Raw genomic sequence first — 15667 nt, 5'->3', positions numbered from 1 at the left:
CTATGACGTGTTCAGATTGCCAAAATGTACCATATCAGTACTAATGCATAAAATGATGATTGGATTCCACGAAACAAATCCAACATACGTAGGGCATATAATTGTTAACCATATCCCATTAGGTTGTGTTAGATCATTGCTGGCGAAAATGTGCTACCACATGGCAACAAGGGCCGGAAATCTCACTGACGAACATCGATACAAAGGATGCATCACCTCCTTAATTAGTGTGCAAAGTGCACCTCGACGTGGGTTCTCCAATTGCGAGTAACCAAGCAAGCAGAAGAAGAGGTCGTCACGGTAGGTCGGGACATTTGTCTTCTATGCAAGTCATGTTAGGTAAACTCAATCGTGCACAAAGTCACATATTTATATAGTCAATCGAATTCGAATTCGAATTCGATCATATAACTTTTGAGACGATCCTAATCTAATTTGATGTACGATTTAATTTAAATAGAACAAGTGTGATATGCGGATCGATGTGACCTCAACTTGCAGTCGGTAGTGGATTCAGAGAGTGCAAGATACCACTACGCCACACCACGCAAACATAGCAGCGGCACCAAAGAGGGTAAGGCGAGGCAAGGCAGACGACCACCACCACAGAAAACAGTGGCCTCCGTATATGAACCCATCTCTGGTTGGTTCCAAATAGAAATGGGCGCATCCCTAATCGGATAGCTCCCGTTTCGTTCGTGATGCCAAAATAATTGCGTCTGCGCCGAGTAATTCCATACGATAAACTCGTTTGATGCGTCGATGAATAATGTATACATTGAGTTCCATTTCATGATTGCAACATAAGAGGATGGAAGACAATGGAGGGGTAGCGAGTGGAAGCACCACTCGAGGAGGAGGAAGGCCATGAAGGGTGCTCGATTGTAATGCTTGCTTTCTTGACTTCCCCGTATCGGTTTTGGAGGAGATTATGCAGATATTGAGCAGCTTTTTGTTGCTCTGCATCTACATCGACATCGATATAATTATCGAGCGACGTTGCTCTATGTCGGTATTGATGTTGAGTGGCCCTGTCACTGCTTGTGTCGACGTCGATGTAAATCCAGAGTGACCCTTAGCTCTTACCATTCTTTTCCTCATCTACAGTAGCTACCTATAGTCCCCAGCTGACACTGTCATTCGTCACCACCGACGTCGTTTATCACCACTAACTGAAACGTTGAAATTATCTTTTTACTTATTTTCATAATTCCGTCGATAAAACCAATGACATTATGATAATGAAGCTAAATATTTCATTTTTATAACAGTAGGTATTTCAATATAAATTTTTTAACACTATGAATCAGAATGTTAAAAGGTCCACTTTTTATTAACTACATAATTCTTTATTAAATACATAATTCTTTAGAAATCACTTTTTATCTCAACCGTCAATCTATTTTGAACAAAAAAAATAAAATTTTAGAAATAGATCCGATCAAAATAGATAAACGGCTGAGATGTAAAATGAAAACGTGATGGGCGGTTTTAGAGAACCGTCGATGTGTCTCGTTTGCTTCGACACCTTCCGAAGAATTTGCTTTAACCAGTCAAGTCTTCCCCACTCTTATGATTTGCTCAACTTTCATCGTTGCCTACGAAGGAGTCGAAGAACAACCGCCGAAACCCTAATCCTTGATCCCTTTGACCAACCATGTCCGCTTCGCCTCCTCGGCCAACAACCACAGATCCGACGGTCCCCGCACCGACTTCTCCTCCCTCTCCTCCCCAGTCCGATCATGAATCCCTGCCCGTCGCCGCCGCCGTCGTCACCGTCGCTCCAACACCGGACCAGAAGGTCGCGGATGACACAGGGGAGGCGAAGAAGGAGGAAGAGAATGGAGCAGCGGAAGCAGAGGAGGAGGAGGAGGAGGCGGAGTGCGGTTTCTGCCTCTTCATGAAGGGGGGCGGCTGCAAGGACGCCTTCATTGCGTGGGAGAAGTGCGTGGACGATGCCGAGAAGAGCCAAGAGGACATCGTTGACCGATGCTCCGAGGTCACGGGCCTCCTCAGGAAGTGCATGGATGCCCATGCCGACTATTACGAGCCCATTCTCCGGGCCGAGCAAGCTTTGGTCGACGCCGCTGCTGATGCTGCCGCGTCTTCTGATGATCCTGACCCGCAGGAGGAAAAGAAAGGGAAGGATTCTTGAATTCCTTTGTCCGTTCCTGTTTCTTTTTGCGGCTTTTAGTTTCTCCGTGTCGTACTGTTCGACATTGGATTCATTGATGGATCACCGAGTTCTTTTAACCCAAGCTACTTTTTTAACTTCAAATTGTGGGAATAATCTACAGTGGAGATATTCCTGCTTGAGCAACTCCAACGAGATGTCTTCCTTTGTAGAACTAAAAGAATTTTGAATTCATACACACATTTTTTTTCTTGTTAAGCTACTTCTAGTCTGTTCTATGGTTTTTGTAACCGTGATATTTTCTTTTTGAGTAGTTGCATATTCTGAATACAGTAACTTGTAGTTGGATACATGGTGCAAACCATCGAAGCATAATATCTGCAATTATATAACCGATCCTGAGTTTCTTTTCTTTGAAATATACTCATAATATGATCAGTTACATTGTTCTATCATCCATATGGTGTAATACCACCAAAAAGATTGGAAAGAAACAAATGCCTAGAACTAACATTTTGATGTTATTTTTTATCAACAAATAAGTTCTGTCATATTCATGCTTTTTTATGATAACTAGTCTACCTTGGAAGTCAACAAATATCCTAGTATTGCAATTTGCCAATCTTTGTTATTTATTCAGTGTGTTTTGTCCTTAATTTGACTAAATTAGATGAGACTTGTTGATGGTGAGATTAGTCAGAGGTGTTATTGTGAACATACTAAACGTTGTTCGCTGTGATTGTGTACGACACTGTATTAAACTTGTCTTTCATATTATTGATTGATTAGGTATTGTGACTTGAATTTCAGCAAAAAGAGGCCTTTAAAGTTGCATGACCATGTTAATGGGGTACAAAATAATTTTATTGATCATCTTAAACTCCGCATTGTTGATTTGACTGAAGGTTTTGGTATCTTGTTAGGTCCTAAAATCTTTCTTGTTTAAACAGTCATGGAACATTTCTAGAATCAGGTATTCATGCTCTTTAAAATTCAAATTCGGACAGATTTTGCACCAAGAATCATCAGACATTTCCATAGCTGGGTAAGAGAGCAACTATGAAAATCATGAGGATGTTGAAGTTTTCTGCACTGGGAATTAGAATCCTACATCGCAGATGAGGTTCCTAAAGTTTTAACCAATGCAAATCCAACCAAATACATCAATTATTTGTCCATTTATTATCTATTGTTAGCAAATTCAAGGATGAATGACCGAAGTATTGGTTCTAAATATAGAACAATCTGACTTTAGTTGACACACGTGTGGAATTTGATAGTGAACAAGAAATGGAAATACAGCATTACCATGATGAATAAAAGATGGGAAAATGAAAGTTGCAGCAGTCTTTAGCTTCCCATTCACTGATATTTCTAGTTGAAATGGAGCCGTTTGTCAGGAATGTAAATTAAATCATAGATTCTATATATCCAGGAATTACAACCTAGTGATAGAACGAGGCATATTTGACTACAAGAGTGCTGCAGCTGTCATGGAAGATCTTTTTTATTTTGTATTTGGTGTTTATTTGATTAGAGATACATTATAAGCAAACTCTGCATATTTGGAATCTCAATGAGACAAGTACTGTAGTTCTTTTCCTTTTTGGACCTAAGAAAATTAATCATTAAGACAGAAATGCTTTATTATTGAAAGGGTTATTGAAATGGCTTGTTCAGATTGGTTTTTAGCAAACAATATATGGCATGCAATCTTAAAGGTCACTAAGGAATCTTCATATCTCATGATTGTGGCTTGAAGGTTTCTGGTTGGCAGTTTTATAAAATAGGCAACACCCAGTAAATCAGCATTTTATATAAGATATCTATTGGACAAGTTAGGTGTTTTAAATTGCATATTCTTTAAGTCCTGTTTTATTTGACTAAGATGGACATCATTCAAGACTAAAGCACCTGGTCAAGAGATAGACCCTAACTATTCATTCTTGTCTCGGGAGATGAAAGAAAGCCATAGGAACCAGAAAAAAAGTTTCTTTTATTTTGACATGATCACAACCTTATGAACTTTTAAACAAGAACTGATTCGTTGCATTTTATGGATGTAGATTCTTGGATTTAAACAAATGTTTTTCTTCACACAGTCTATGCCAATGCAGTTCAAGGATTCTAAGATCTAGTGTGACTATAAGCCTCTAGGTCTGATTCCTGAAACTTGGAGAAATTAGGCTTTTCTTCTTTAATATTGGCTCATTGACATTTATCATGCTCCATTCTTTTTCCTGTCAAATTGGGATTGCCTTTAGGATAGAACTTTGTATGAAAAGGCTCCATGGAATTGAATTTTATTACCGGTTGTTAACTTGATATAATCATCTGAAGCTGGTATCTAATTAATTGTCATGACAAATCAAAGCCTGAAAGGATTGGCTTGTAGAATATAATCTGACGTTGACTCCAGAAAAGAGTTGAGGAAAATTTATGACCAACAGATTTAGGTATGAAGGCACATGCCTTATATCCCAAAAGGCTAATTGGCAAAAAGAAAAGAAAATTCTTCTTGGTTGCAGTTTATGCACATATAGCCAAGTAATCATTCTTTGAAATCTCCTAGGCTGCGTATAGTCTTGAAGAAAGGCACAGGCTTTGTTATATGATTCGCTTTGAAGACATGATTAAGCTAAAATGCCAGTGGAACACAATCCCAGTTAATGTAATATTATGCCAATGACTTTGTTTGTGAATAAAATCTTGTTTTTCTATTTTATAATTAATTGCAGTCACCGCAAACTGACAATCTATTTCTTGTTGGTGTTTCTTGTTCTGATGCACCTAAAATCATCCTTTTATGACCATTACCTCTTGGTCGTTGTCACATGATAACAGTTTGTTGGTTCTCATTCAATTTATTGTTGGCTTCACATGAATTTAGCTGTGTTTGAAAATTTAAATTTGGTTACTCTATAAAGTATTAGATACTCCAGAATGCTTGCTGTAGCCCTATTGAGGATGTGACTAGTATTAGTATTTATCTGATTCTTCTCATATGATATCAAACTTTTAAGTAATTATTAATTGCTGAGTACTCTTTGGATGCTTCGAAACTCTTTGTAGAAATTTCTTGCAGACTTAGTTTTCTTGAATGTAATATTTTGATGATGAACAAGATGCATGAAATCGTTTTTATTGAGCCCACGTAGATATTCATCACTCATTAGTTTCTTGATAAAATATTTCATGATTTATTGCTACAAGTTTTAACCTTCTAACCAACTGGATATGGTTTTACACAATATTCTATATTCAAATCAGCTCTATCACCTATGTGGGTCATTAATCTTTCCATGATTACATGTATTTATGTAGATATATGCATTGCATTGTTATGGATCAGTGTTTGACAATATTTACCTGGTTGTCATGGTGAATTTGATTTTGATCCAATCTTGGTGCCTCTATTCTTTGTGTGTCTCCAAATCAAAGTTGGACTTTAATATTGATGTGGAACTCTTTGTAATTTTTCGTAAACTTTTGATATCTATAGTTCAGAATGCCAAAGGAAGTTTTGGACTAACATCTTCCATCTGTCAGCAAAAACCTCTTAATTCCTTTAGTGTTCTCTAAGAACTGGCACATAAATACATCATTAAGCACTTTGGCTTAGGATCACTCATGTATACTGGAGAGCTGCTTTTACATATAGTTCTGGTCACAGTGTCAAATCCAAAATCATTCCATTTTGTGGCAAAAAGTTTATTTCTTTGTTGTCATAGATGACAAGGTGAAAAAGTAGTTATGCAGTTGATAATTAGGTTCTTAGAACTTAGCCTCTAAGTGTATCTTATTGGTTTTGGGAGCTGATTAAATTGGTATGTTGTTTTGTTATGCCTGTACGAGGACAGATATGAAGGCTTGCAAAACTTGATACATGAGTATTTGCTTCTTGTAATTACCATGCTGCAAGCCATTTTGTGACCTTAACAGCACCACGTCCTATTTATTTCCACTATGACCATATGGAACTCGTAACCCATGGGGTTATATCTATATGAGGAGAAGAGTACATGCATATCTAACCAAGTGAATTTGGTTTGGCTGAGAAGAGTACATGCATATCTAACCAAGTGAATTTGGTTTGTTTTACATGTAGTTCTTTGTTTTAGTCAAATAGAAGCTTTAAACATGTGAAGATTGGACTGGTACATAGTACCAACCAGTATTTACTAAGTCTCACCAAGCATCAATACAGATCATATAGGTCAGTACCAATTGGTATTAAATATCAAGTATTTTATTATATTTTTCAGTGATTTAATACTGGTATGTATTGTAAGCAGCATTGGTTTGGCATTTAAAACATTGGAATTTCATGTTTTTGGTGCTAAATTTTGCTAATGAATGTAAATATGCCTGAAAGTATTGGCGAATATTGCAGGTTACAATTTGCAGTGTTCATATAATTCACCTGCCTTATAAGCACATATGAGCCAGTGTACATATTACTTCTAGACATGTTTTGTTAATTACAGCTTGGATTTTGTTTTCTGTTTTGTTATATGTGCTGGACAGGTTATTCATGCCAGTTTGATAGTTCAATATCTGATATTTATATGCTTCACTTGGACTTCATGCTTGTTTTATATCAAATATTACTAGTATTTAGAAGCAAAATAAATGGGGGGCTAATTACATATTAGTCTTTTAGTTAGTTATCTTTAGCATTCGGTTCTTACATTTTAAAAAGTTATATTAGCATTTCTATAGTTAAACAAAGTGAAACATCTAGATTTATTTACCCTGACGACATTAGTTTTTATCGATGAAAACATGAAAATAAAAAATAAAAAATATAATTTTAATATTCGATGGCGGACGATATTGGTGGTGGCGGACGACGGTATTGTTGGTGTCGATGCTGACGTAATTGCTTGACCGTCTTCGACAATGATAAGGATCGTTTCATTGCAACACCACTCGTCTCTACGTGGAGCGTGTCGTCGATCTCATCGTCGCTCGCTTCGCGTCGCTTTACATTTGTATCGATCTTGATGCGGTTATTGAATGTTAAGATTATATTTTTATCTTTTGTTTTCATGTTTTCATCAATAAAATTGACGTCGATATGATAAACGAATCTAGATGTTTTATTTTCGTAACTATAGAAATGTCAATGTAATTTTCTAAAATATAAATATCGAAATGTTATAGGTATCTAACTAAAAATTTACCATAGAGATTAGATTTTCAAACATCACATGCAGTAGAAATTTCTATTGAGAAAGTCTTCATTCACCAACGCCGTTGACTTTCTTGAAGAGAGATGGCACTTTTAAAGACAAGCCCTGACGAAGGAAGGCTGTCGATGAGGACCTTTTCTTCTTCGTCTTCTTCTGTCGATGAGGACCTATCTATCTATCTATCTATCTATCTATCAGAAAGCACTAAAAAGAATAATACCGTAAAATAGGAAACTGCGATTGTTGCTTGCCCATAATTAAAGAAAATGTGGAGGCACTTCATTACATAAGATGGATGATGAAGTGGGTGTCTCCGCACATATTAATCTAAAATTGATTATAATGAAGTGGAATTATAATCTCATCTTTCTTATCTGCATTAATTAATATGGATACTTGTAATAACATGGATATGGATGGGGGCATGGATTGATTCTTAAGCTGCACCCCCCCGCATTAGCGGTAGGCGCAGTTATCAGGCATCCGATTTGGTGCTCGAGGCTGATCCCAATTTTAATCGACAGCAGAAACCACATTTGGACCGTACGATTTCTGCCTATGATCGGAGTAAAGTCGGGCCGCCGTAAGCCCTGCACATTTGGGCCGCCTCAGCCTTTCACACGGCCCATTTTCGTCAGACCACGATATTGAAAGGAAGGACATCGATTTAAGCATGTCGGTATTATTGGATTTTGGGAACGCTAATAAGCCCTCCCGCCCACATCTATTATCCGAGGAGGCCACGACGATATCGAAACATAGGGAAGGAAGTGATGAAAGCAAACAACAATACCATTCTCAAACGATGGATGATAGGTAGGCAAAGAAACAGGAGAGGCGTATTTTAATTAAGATAGGGTGTTTCGTCTTTCGCGCCATGGGATTAGATCTGTACTACTTGGAGGTGGGTGCCCTGCTGAAGGAAGCTGCCCTGATCTTGATCCTCGCGGTCTTGATGTATTCTGCTGCCCTTTCGTTGATATTTTTCTTCTTCTTCTTCTGCTGCTGCTGCTGCTCCTCCATGGGCGCCGCCGTCGGTCGAGGCCCCACCGCCTCCTTCACGGGCTTTGCTGGTGGGGGTTTACTGGTGACATCGGTGGCGGAGTCCCGACGGGCTTTCAAGTGGAGGGCGGTGAAGAGCTTTTCGCACACGCCCATGGGCTCGGAGGCAGCTGCTTCTTTGTTCGTTGGAGACTGAGGCACAAGATGACCGAACGGGTTTTTAATAGCGAGGTTTATGTTGTGTGTGTGGGTGTGAGACAGCGAGTGAGAGAGAGACAGAGAGCGAGAGAGACAATAGAGAGAGTAGGGACGGCACGCCGATGTGATAGCATCGAAACCAATCAGGGCGATAAATGCTTTGCTGAGATGCCAAGTAATTTTTGGTCTGTTTCTTTTCATGGCATCGGATTCCTCTTCTGCTTTTTTGACTTGGAGGGACGATGCTTTTGTTTACGTGATTCTTCGATATCTCTATCTCATGAAATGGGTTCACATCGTTAACCTCAAAAGCAAGCAAATGTTAACGTCATCCGTAACAGTAGCAAGTGAGTTACGTATGTGGACGGACGACTACACGATGACCTGACCTGTTGTAGTCATCTTTCAACCAAGACACAAAATTGCACCCACCAAAAAATTAAAAATGGAAAGAGAATTCCTGCATCAAATATCCAAAACTAATAATGAAAACCCAATAGGAAGAGCAACACACGAACATGTAGTCACGCACACAAAAGCCTAGTTAACACGCCAACCCTGAAAATGAAATTTTATTCCATGAACCTAACTACTGAAGTGCATAGGTTGAATATGTGAACACATACATACATACATACATATATATACATATATACAGAACAAACGTCAATGAAGTATTTATGAAAACGAAAACAATAACTATAAAGTACAACCCTAGCCAATTCGATTTGCGATTAACCGATCGATGTTCTTTGGGGACACCTAAAATTGACCCAACATCATCTTTAAAGCTATGAGCAAATACAAGAAAATACACGTATAAGCTATGAGCAAATAAGCCTACATTTGAAGGCATGATTCAAAATACCAAATATTCTTATACTCAATAACAAAGTCCAGATGATCATAATCATTTGCGTAATTATCTACTACCTCACCCACGGCAGTCAATGCAATACCAGTAGGAAGAATTCTTTCAGTTCGTTTAACCCCGAGCATCTACAACAAAACAGAAAGAAGACCTTACTATGATTTATTCTTTTTCTTTTCTTTCTGAAATTTGGTGTTGCCGACCTTACGACCACGTAGATAGTCCAGTGTCCCACACGCCAAAGATTGCCGCGACTCTTCAAAAACTTCACTTGCGAGCCCCAACAACATAGACACGTCCAGTTCCATCATCCTTGCAAGAGCAAAATTAACTTAGTTCAGTATACTATCTTAAACATCATTAAGGACCTGATATATAAACCCAATCAGGAGTGGTCACACCAACTGAAATTTCTCTCTCCAATGCATTTTATAAAAATTAAGAACAATTATCCGTGTCATCGGAGTGGACAAAATGAGCAAATGCCATGTCTCGTGCTATTGTTCACCAGTCAAACATGTGTAAAATTCATCGTGATCCCTCTTGAGTAAATCCATTATAAACTCTGACAGGATCATATGTATATATATGTATACATATACATATATGTATACATATATATACAATGAGGCAAAAAAAAGAGAGAGGAAGTCACTTCAATGACCTTGTTACAGCACTAAATTTGTCAAACATGGCAACTTAGCAACTTCTAGCACATAAATATATCAATATCTAATTCAGATAGATAGATCTGAACGTACAAGGTGTATGAACAACATCATGCTTACAAGTTCAAGCATACTACCAGTATGAAATGGTCAATGGTACATCGCTCACAGAGCTACAAAACGCAAACTTCAAAAGTGTGCTAGTTATTTAAGGATTACTTTTAGCAATTAGTTCATCAATAATAATACAAATAAAAACATAGGTGTCTGGAGAAAAAAGAATCAAAACCACCACTTTTAAGTACCAGGGGGCATGGGACATCTTCGATCGTGTCAAGCGCTTGCATCAAGCATCCAGCATCATCATGTTTTAAGGAGTGTTGTTCTACCTGAAAACATATCAGATGAAGAGATCACATCAGATAGAACATACAGAATTGTCGACTTGGAAATATTGAAACCTTCAGAGCAGCCAAAATACTTGTGAATAAAGAATATGTGCCGTTTATTTAATTGTACCACCTCACAGACCACTTTGCTCACAGTTGATTGGTGATTCTGAGCCAACTCATCCAGTTACAGTAACAACAAGAGGAAGGACCTTGCAAGCAGAATCTAGATGAATGACTGAACAAGACAGCACAATATAAAAGATCAAGAAATTTATTCCCATAGCTGCAAAACTACTGCTAACACATGAATTAAATCAACAGGTAAGACAGAAAAGATCTCGAACATGGTAATAGTTAATTCCACGATTGCTCTGTCTTAAAATGCAAATTTGCTTCTAGAACAACATGAAAATGAAAGGTGCTTTTCACTCAAAAATTGCTACTTAACATTTAAATTATGGTACTCTAAAATAAATAAAATACAGCATCATCACATCGAGGATTACCCCCAAGTACAAAAACAGTACTTGGTATGAAATGTTAAAACAACCAAAGTAGGGCAAGATTTTCCCGAAAAAATGCAATATGGACTTTCATGTCATCCTTCAAAATCTAGCAGACATGATTCACTGACAACGCAAAACTTTACAAGGTAAGTTACATTTTAATACATCAACATAACCTGCATGTATAATTGACTTGGTACAGTTTAGCCAAAATATGATAGCTAAAATTACCAGACAGAAGACAAAAAGATCAAACAAAGGAAAGAAAGATACCTTTTTCTATCTAGGAAAATGACTCTCAGGAGCATCATGTAGAGACTCAATCTGCTGCACAGTAACAAATTACCAGTGTTAGAGGGGACATGAAGATCGACTATCATAAAATAATGGACAGATGACATCATAGACATACAAATGCAAATAGCAGTCTATACACTGAACTTAATGGAGAGCAAGGAATTGAAGTTAACTGCAAATAATAGTGTCATATATTATCACATTTGCAAATTAATTTGACGGTTATTTCTGAACTCCAAATTAGCAACAAACACAGGTTCTCACATATACCCCTAGACCTTTCTAAATAGTAACCTAAAGATAGACTCGATGTTCCTAGACACCGTTGTATATGCTTATATTCACATCTCATTCTATTGGAAAAATCAAGGATTCCTCCAATAATTAGACACTACCAATATCTTTCACAACAAACTAATGCTCCCTGTTCCAAGTTCTGCAACGCATGCTTAAAGATCGGGGCATCCGTACTGGTAACGACGATGGCCCAACGGTGGTCACGACCAACGCTCCACTCGAAATGGAGTCATATTGTTTCCTGCAACCGGGGCAACGCCCATCGGCCTCAAGGATCCTCTTGTGGCAGAAGAGGCAGAGACGGTAGCCACACGAACAGGGGAAGAAGCTCGAGTCCGTGGGATCCAAGTCCTCACAACAGATAGGGCACGGGCAAGGCGTTGAAAGCACGCCCTTCTGTGGCGAAGCCCAACAGTGCCGGTCTTGGTTTGGCGGAATGCTCCACTGCTTCGAGATACTGGGAAGGCTCCGTGGCCGAAAGCCATCGTCCGGCCTCCAGGCTCTGGGCGCGCTCCGAATGGGCTCCGGCTTTGTGGTGCTCCCGCCACGAGGAGGCTCGCAAGGCATTCCGGCGGAAACAGCAGGCACTACCGGATCAGGGCCAAGGCCGTCACGATCATTGGCTTCAGATAAGGCGTCGGCAACCGCCTCCCAGTCATCAAGGACCCGGTTACCGCCCCTTACATTATCGATCCCCTCGTCTTCGGCGTCGCTGACACTAGAAGAGCTAGACTCGATGCTGCTTCCGCTGCTTAAAGTTCTTCTATTACCACGGCGAAGGTGGGGCATTGGGTAATCCGAATCGTCGTTACCATGCGAGATCGTATCTTCCTCCCTCGTCCTCGAATCCGTTTCGTCCGCCCGGGGCCGTGGCGGATGGGGTAAAGGAGGAGAGCTGGCCGCGGCCAAAATCTTGCAATCGTCTTTGCTGTTGGCTGATCCCAAGTACGGGGAAAAGAAAAGAAAAAGGAAGAAAAATAAAAAAGGAGTGATCTAAAAGTACAATAAAAGTCGATGTACGTGGGAATCGAACCTCGAGACAGCCATTGCTCGCGGCGTACATCAAGCTTGCACTGCTTCAATTTCGCCGAGCGATTCGTCTGACACACAAACAAATAGATGGCGATGAGAACGATTTCGATATATTATCCACGAGATGCGATCCTTTTTCCTGATACCCGATTCGAATCTCCTCCTCACCCTCTTTTTCTTGGCGGCGTCCCGTGAGATCAAGGCGGGAACCGAAGCGCCGTTGGCCATCGCATCGAAACCCATAGGATCGTCACCCCCTTCCTTCGCAAACAAAAAAAAAACCCTAATAAAGAGGAAATAGGAAGACCAAAACGGAGGAAGGATTTTGCCCTCGATGACTTCCAGCGAAAAGAGCTTCTTGGGATGGTTTGTTGTATGAGGTGCTGCGATTATAAATGATGAAGAGACCATCGTTGTTATCGCAAGTCATGACACGTACGCCTCGCGAGCGCGTCGCCACTATCCATCACACCTCTCGTCCTCCTCCGCATGCGTGTCGTCATTCGTAGCGGTGACATCATGTTTCGTGAATCATCATCACATGGGTGGATAATGCTGGAGAGAAATGACATCACCTCGTCTCAATAAATAATGTTTTTCTTGCATAGAGTTGTAATTCTGGGTATACTATTTCCCTACCTTATTATTAATTTCATTTATGTACAGCTGCTGTTACTATTACAACCGAGGGTGTTGTCAAAGGCATGATGTGCAATTGAATGTGAAATGACATGACATGACATGATGTGTATAATATGCTAAACACGACAAAGTATGTTATGCTATAATATCATCTGATATGCGTGTTTACACGTAAATGCAAGGAGGAGAGTTTGCATTGTCGGTTTACGCGTCAGCTTCATGTACGTGTACGGAGTGGAGACCGCAAGCACCTCGTAGTGTCTGCACTGCACAGCTGGCGACTATCCTCCCCTGCGGATATAATTAGTTGCATCCAGACATATCCAGCCTGTACGAGAGACGTGGCTGACACCGAAGAGCATCATTAATTGGACCCCACCTCCCACCAACCATAATATTCCCCCTACTCCCCGTTTCCATCGTGATAAAATTGTAGACAAAGATCAGTCAATTGTTCAGACCAAAATACAATGGAATGCATCCGTTTATACATGAATTGAATGAATCGGACGACATAAATGTAGCAAGCGATTTCAAATTAATCTTTGAACCCCTAAAAACAAGCTAAAGAACGAACCAAACCGGTGGATGAATCGCCGCTCTCTCTCTCTCTCTCTCTCTCTCGCTCTCTGTTCTGTTCTGATCTGTACATTGTTATGCCGGCGGTGGCGAGCTGCCTTCTCCGCCCCTAAACGAATGGAAACAAAGGAATAAAGAATGCCAATGCGTAACACGCCAAGGACTACGAAGACCAATAAAGGATGAAGAAGGCGAGGATGTCGGTCCCGGAGGATGGCCGGATAAAGAGGTCGTAGGGATGCCAGAGATGGTCGACGGGGCAGGGGGAGCCGGCGTCCAAGCGGTCCCATGGCTTCCCCTTCCCGCTCCAGTGCATCAGGCTGACGGGACCGGGGTGGAGCCACCGGCATTCTCCGGTGAGGTTGTCGCCGCCGAGGCCGTGCTGATTCCACCGGTGATCCAGACCCTCCACCTCCCCGGCCAACACCAGCAGGAAGGGCGGCAGGGAGCCCAGCTCGTAGATTCGCCGCTCCCGTTGCACCTCCATCCACCGTTCGATCCGGCGCCGGTACCCCCCGGCCCGCCATCTGCGGAGGTCCATCACCATCACCCCGGTGTTGAAGTAGCAAGGCCGGCGACGCCGGCCGGCGAAGACCCGAGCCCCGCCTTCCGCCCAGAAGGCGGACGTGAAGTAGCGGGTGAAGTTGGCGTGGCAGTACTCGGGGGCGGCGACGACGGCCGCGGCGGAGGCGAGGCGGGCGGCCGCGTCGTCCCAGAGGAGGCGGACGTCGTCGACGACGACGACATCGGAGTCGAGGTAGACGACGCGGTGGACGCAGGGGTCGAGCAGGTCGGCGAGGTAGACGCGGGCGTAGTTGAGGGGGTTTTCGAGGGTCTGGCGGACGGAGGAGGAAATGAGGCCGCTGACGAGCTCCTCCTGGAAAGTGTACACCTCGAATCGGAGGGAAGGGAACACAGAACGGACGATGGAGCCAAGAAGGCTGGGAAGTTTATCATCGCCCCCGTCATGGCCGCCGGCGGGGGCGATGAAGTGGAAGAACATGGTGTCGGGGCAGGAGGTGTGCCAGAGGATGGAGTAAACGGCGGCGATGGAGCCGCGGAGGTAGTGTGAGTCCAGCGTCATGGCGATGTGGACGTAGGAGGGGTCGCAGGCGGTTGCGCGGCCAACCCCGGCGGAGGCAGACGGGCAGATGTCGCTGTTGTGGAACTGGTTGGCCTCCTCGAAGCGAAGATGGGCAGGGGGTGTAGGCGGTGCAAGGGCAAAGAAGAAGGCGGCGCCGGTGGGGGATGTGAAGAAGAAGAGGAGGAGGAAGAAGAAGAGAGAGGAAGACATGGCGTTTCTTTCTTGGACTGGTGGTGGTGGAGAAGGAGAATTAGTCTTCTTTTTTCCGCAGGCCATATCGTGTTGTAGGAATCTTTAATTGGCCACACAGAGAAAAAGCGGAAAAAAGAAGACCGGAGAAGGTGGTGGTGGGCGGGGATGCGAGGTCATTTATGTGGGTGCTTAGCTAAATTGGAAGCGACGGAGTCACGCTGCTGCTGCTAATTGCTGTTGCCGTTTGTTTGTTTGCATGTTTGTTGTGGCCGTTGTGGCCAACTCTCCGGTTGGCTCTGTCCGGATTTGACGTTCCGTTTGCTGGTTTGAGGAAACCGGGGACAAGCGCCACCACCACGTGGCAGTGTTGTGAGCTGAGCCGGCGGAGAAGGATGTCAATGATTGTGTTCACGGAAATTATTTGCCCGTAAACCAACGAACGCTGCTTTTAGATCGTAACCGCCCAATGATAGCTTATCGTATCTCCACAACTATCAAAGCCTTCGAGTTGAATGAACGGCCGGTGATCTACGTCGCCGCATATACCTCGACCTCGGATGCACATTTCGCACGCAAGG

The 15667-nt window shown here is 41.9% G+C and overlaps 3 protein-coding genes across 15 annotated transcripts; 1 reads left to right on the top strand and 2 right to left on the bottom strand.

Moving 5' to 3' along the window:
• Window positions 1-1527: 1527 nt before the first annotated feature.
• Window positions 1528-2392, top strand: LOC135625651 (uncharacterized). The gene has a single exon (XM_065130728.1). It carries the CDS (start codon window positions 1658-1660, stop codon window positions 2153-2155), a length of 498 nt encoding a protein of 165 aa, XP_064986800.1. The 5' UTR covers window positions 1528-1657; the 3' UTR covers window positions 2156-2392.
• Window positions 2393-7991: 5599 nt separating this feature from the next.
• On the bottom strand, window positions 7992-12966 carry LOC135625521 (uncharacterized). Of its 13 annotated transcripts, none has more exons than XR_010492073.1 (7): window positions 12761-12966; window positions 12594-12660; window positions 11735-12495; window positions 11240-11293; window positions 10374-10695; window positions 9604-9712; window positions 7992-9528 (listed from the first exon to the last, which is right to left on the bottom strand). XR_010492073.1 is itself a non-coding variant. In XM_065130419.1 (5 exons), exons 1-4 carry the CDS (start codon window positions 12833-12835, stop codon window positions 11246-11248), a joined length of 951 nt encoding a protein of 316 aa, XP_064986491.1. In that variant the 5' UTR covers window positions 12836-12966; the 3' UTR covers window positions 7992-10695; window positions 11240-11245. The 13 variants fall into 13 exon arrangements, 3 of the variants coding, with proteins under 3 accessions (XP_064986491.1, XP_064986492.1, XP_064986489.1); XR_010492076.1 differs by having other exon boundaries at window positions 7992-9712; window positions 10374-10457; window positions 10550-10695; XR_010492072.1 differs by having other exon boundaries at window positions 7992-9712; window positions 10374-10457; window positions 10591-10695.
• Window positions 12967-13664: 698 nt separating this feature from the next.
• LOC135625519 (probable galacturonosyltransferase-like 6) lies at window positions 13665-15584 on the bottom strand. Its single transcript, XM_065130415.1, has one exon. It carries the CDS (start codon window positions 15171-15173, stop codon window positions 13977-13979), a length of 1197 nt encoding a protein of 398 aa, XP_064986487.1. The 5' UTR covers window positions 15174-15584; the 3' UTR covers window positions 13665-13976.
• Window positions 15585-15667: the final 83 nt, after the last annotated feature.

Source organism: Musa acuminata, chromosome BXJ2-10 (genome assembly GCF_036884655.1).
Source record: "Musa acuminata AAA Group cultivar baxijiao chromosome BXJ2-10, Cavendish_Baxijiao_AAA, whole genome shotgun sequence".
NCBI classification, from domain to species: Eukaryota; Viridiplantae; Streptophyta; class Magnoliopsida; order Zingiberales; family Musaceae; genus Musa; species Musa acuminata.
Note: the sequence above shows the minus strand (reverse complement) of the source record. Positions and strands in the feature narration are given on the sequence as shown.

Coding starts and splice junctions, on each gene's coding strand:
- LOC135625521 (XM_065130417.1), bottom strand. CDS start 12,835: ATGGGTTTCGATGCGATGGCCAACGGCGCTTCGGTTCCCGCCTTGATC. Junction 12,661..12,760: donor ACGCCGCCAAGAAAAAGAGG/GTGAGGAGGAGA, acceptor TTTGTGTGTCAG/ACGAATCGCTCGGCGAAATT. Junction 12,496..12,593: donor CGAGCAATGGCTGTCTCGAG/GTTCGATTCCCA, acceptor ACTTGGGATCAG/CCAACAGCAAAGACGATTGC.
- LOC135625519 (XM_065130415.1), bottom strand. CDS start 15,173: ATGGCCTGCGGAAAAAAGAAGACTAATTCTCCTTCTCCACCACCACCA.
- LOC135625651 (XM_065130728.1), top strand. CDS start 1,658: ATGTCCGCTTCGCCTCCTCGGCCAACAACCACAGATCCGACGGTCCCC.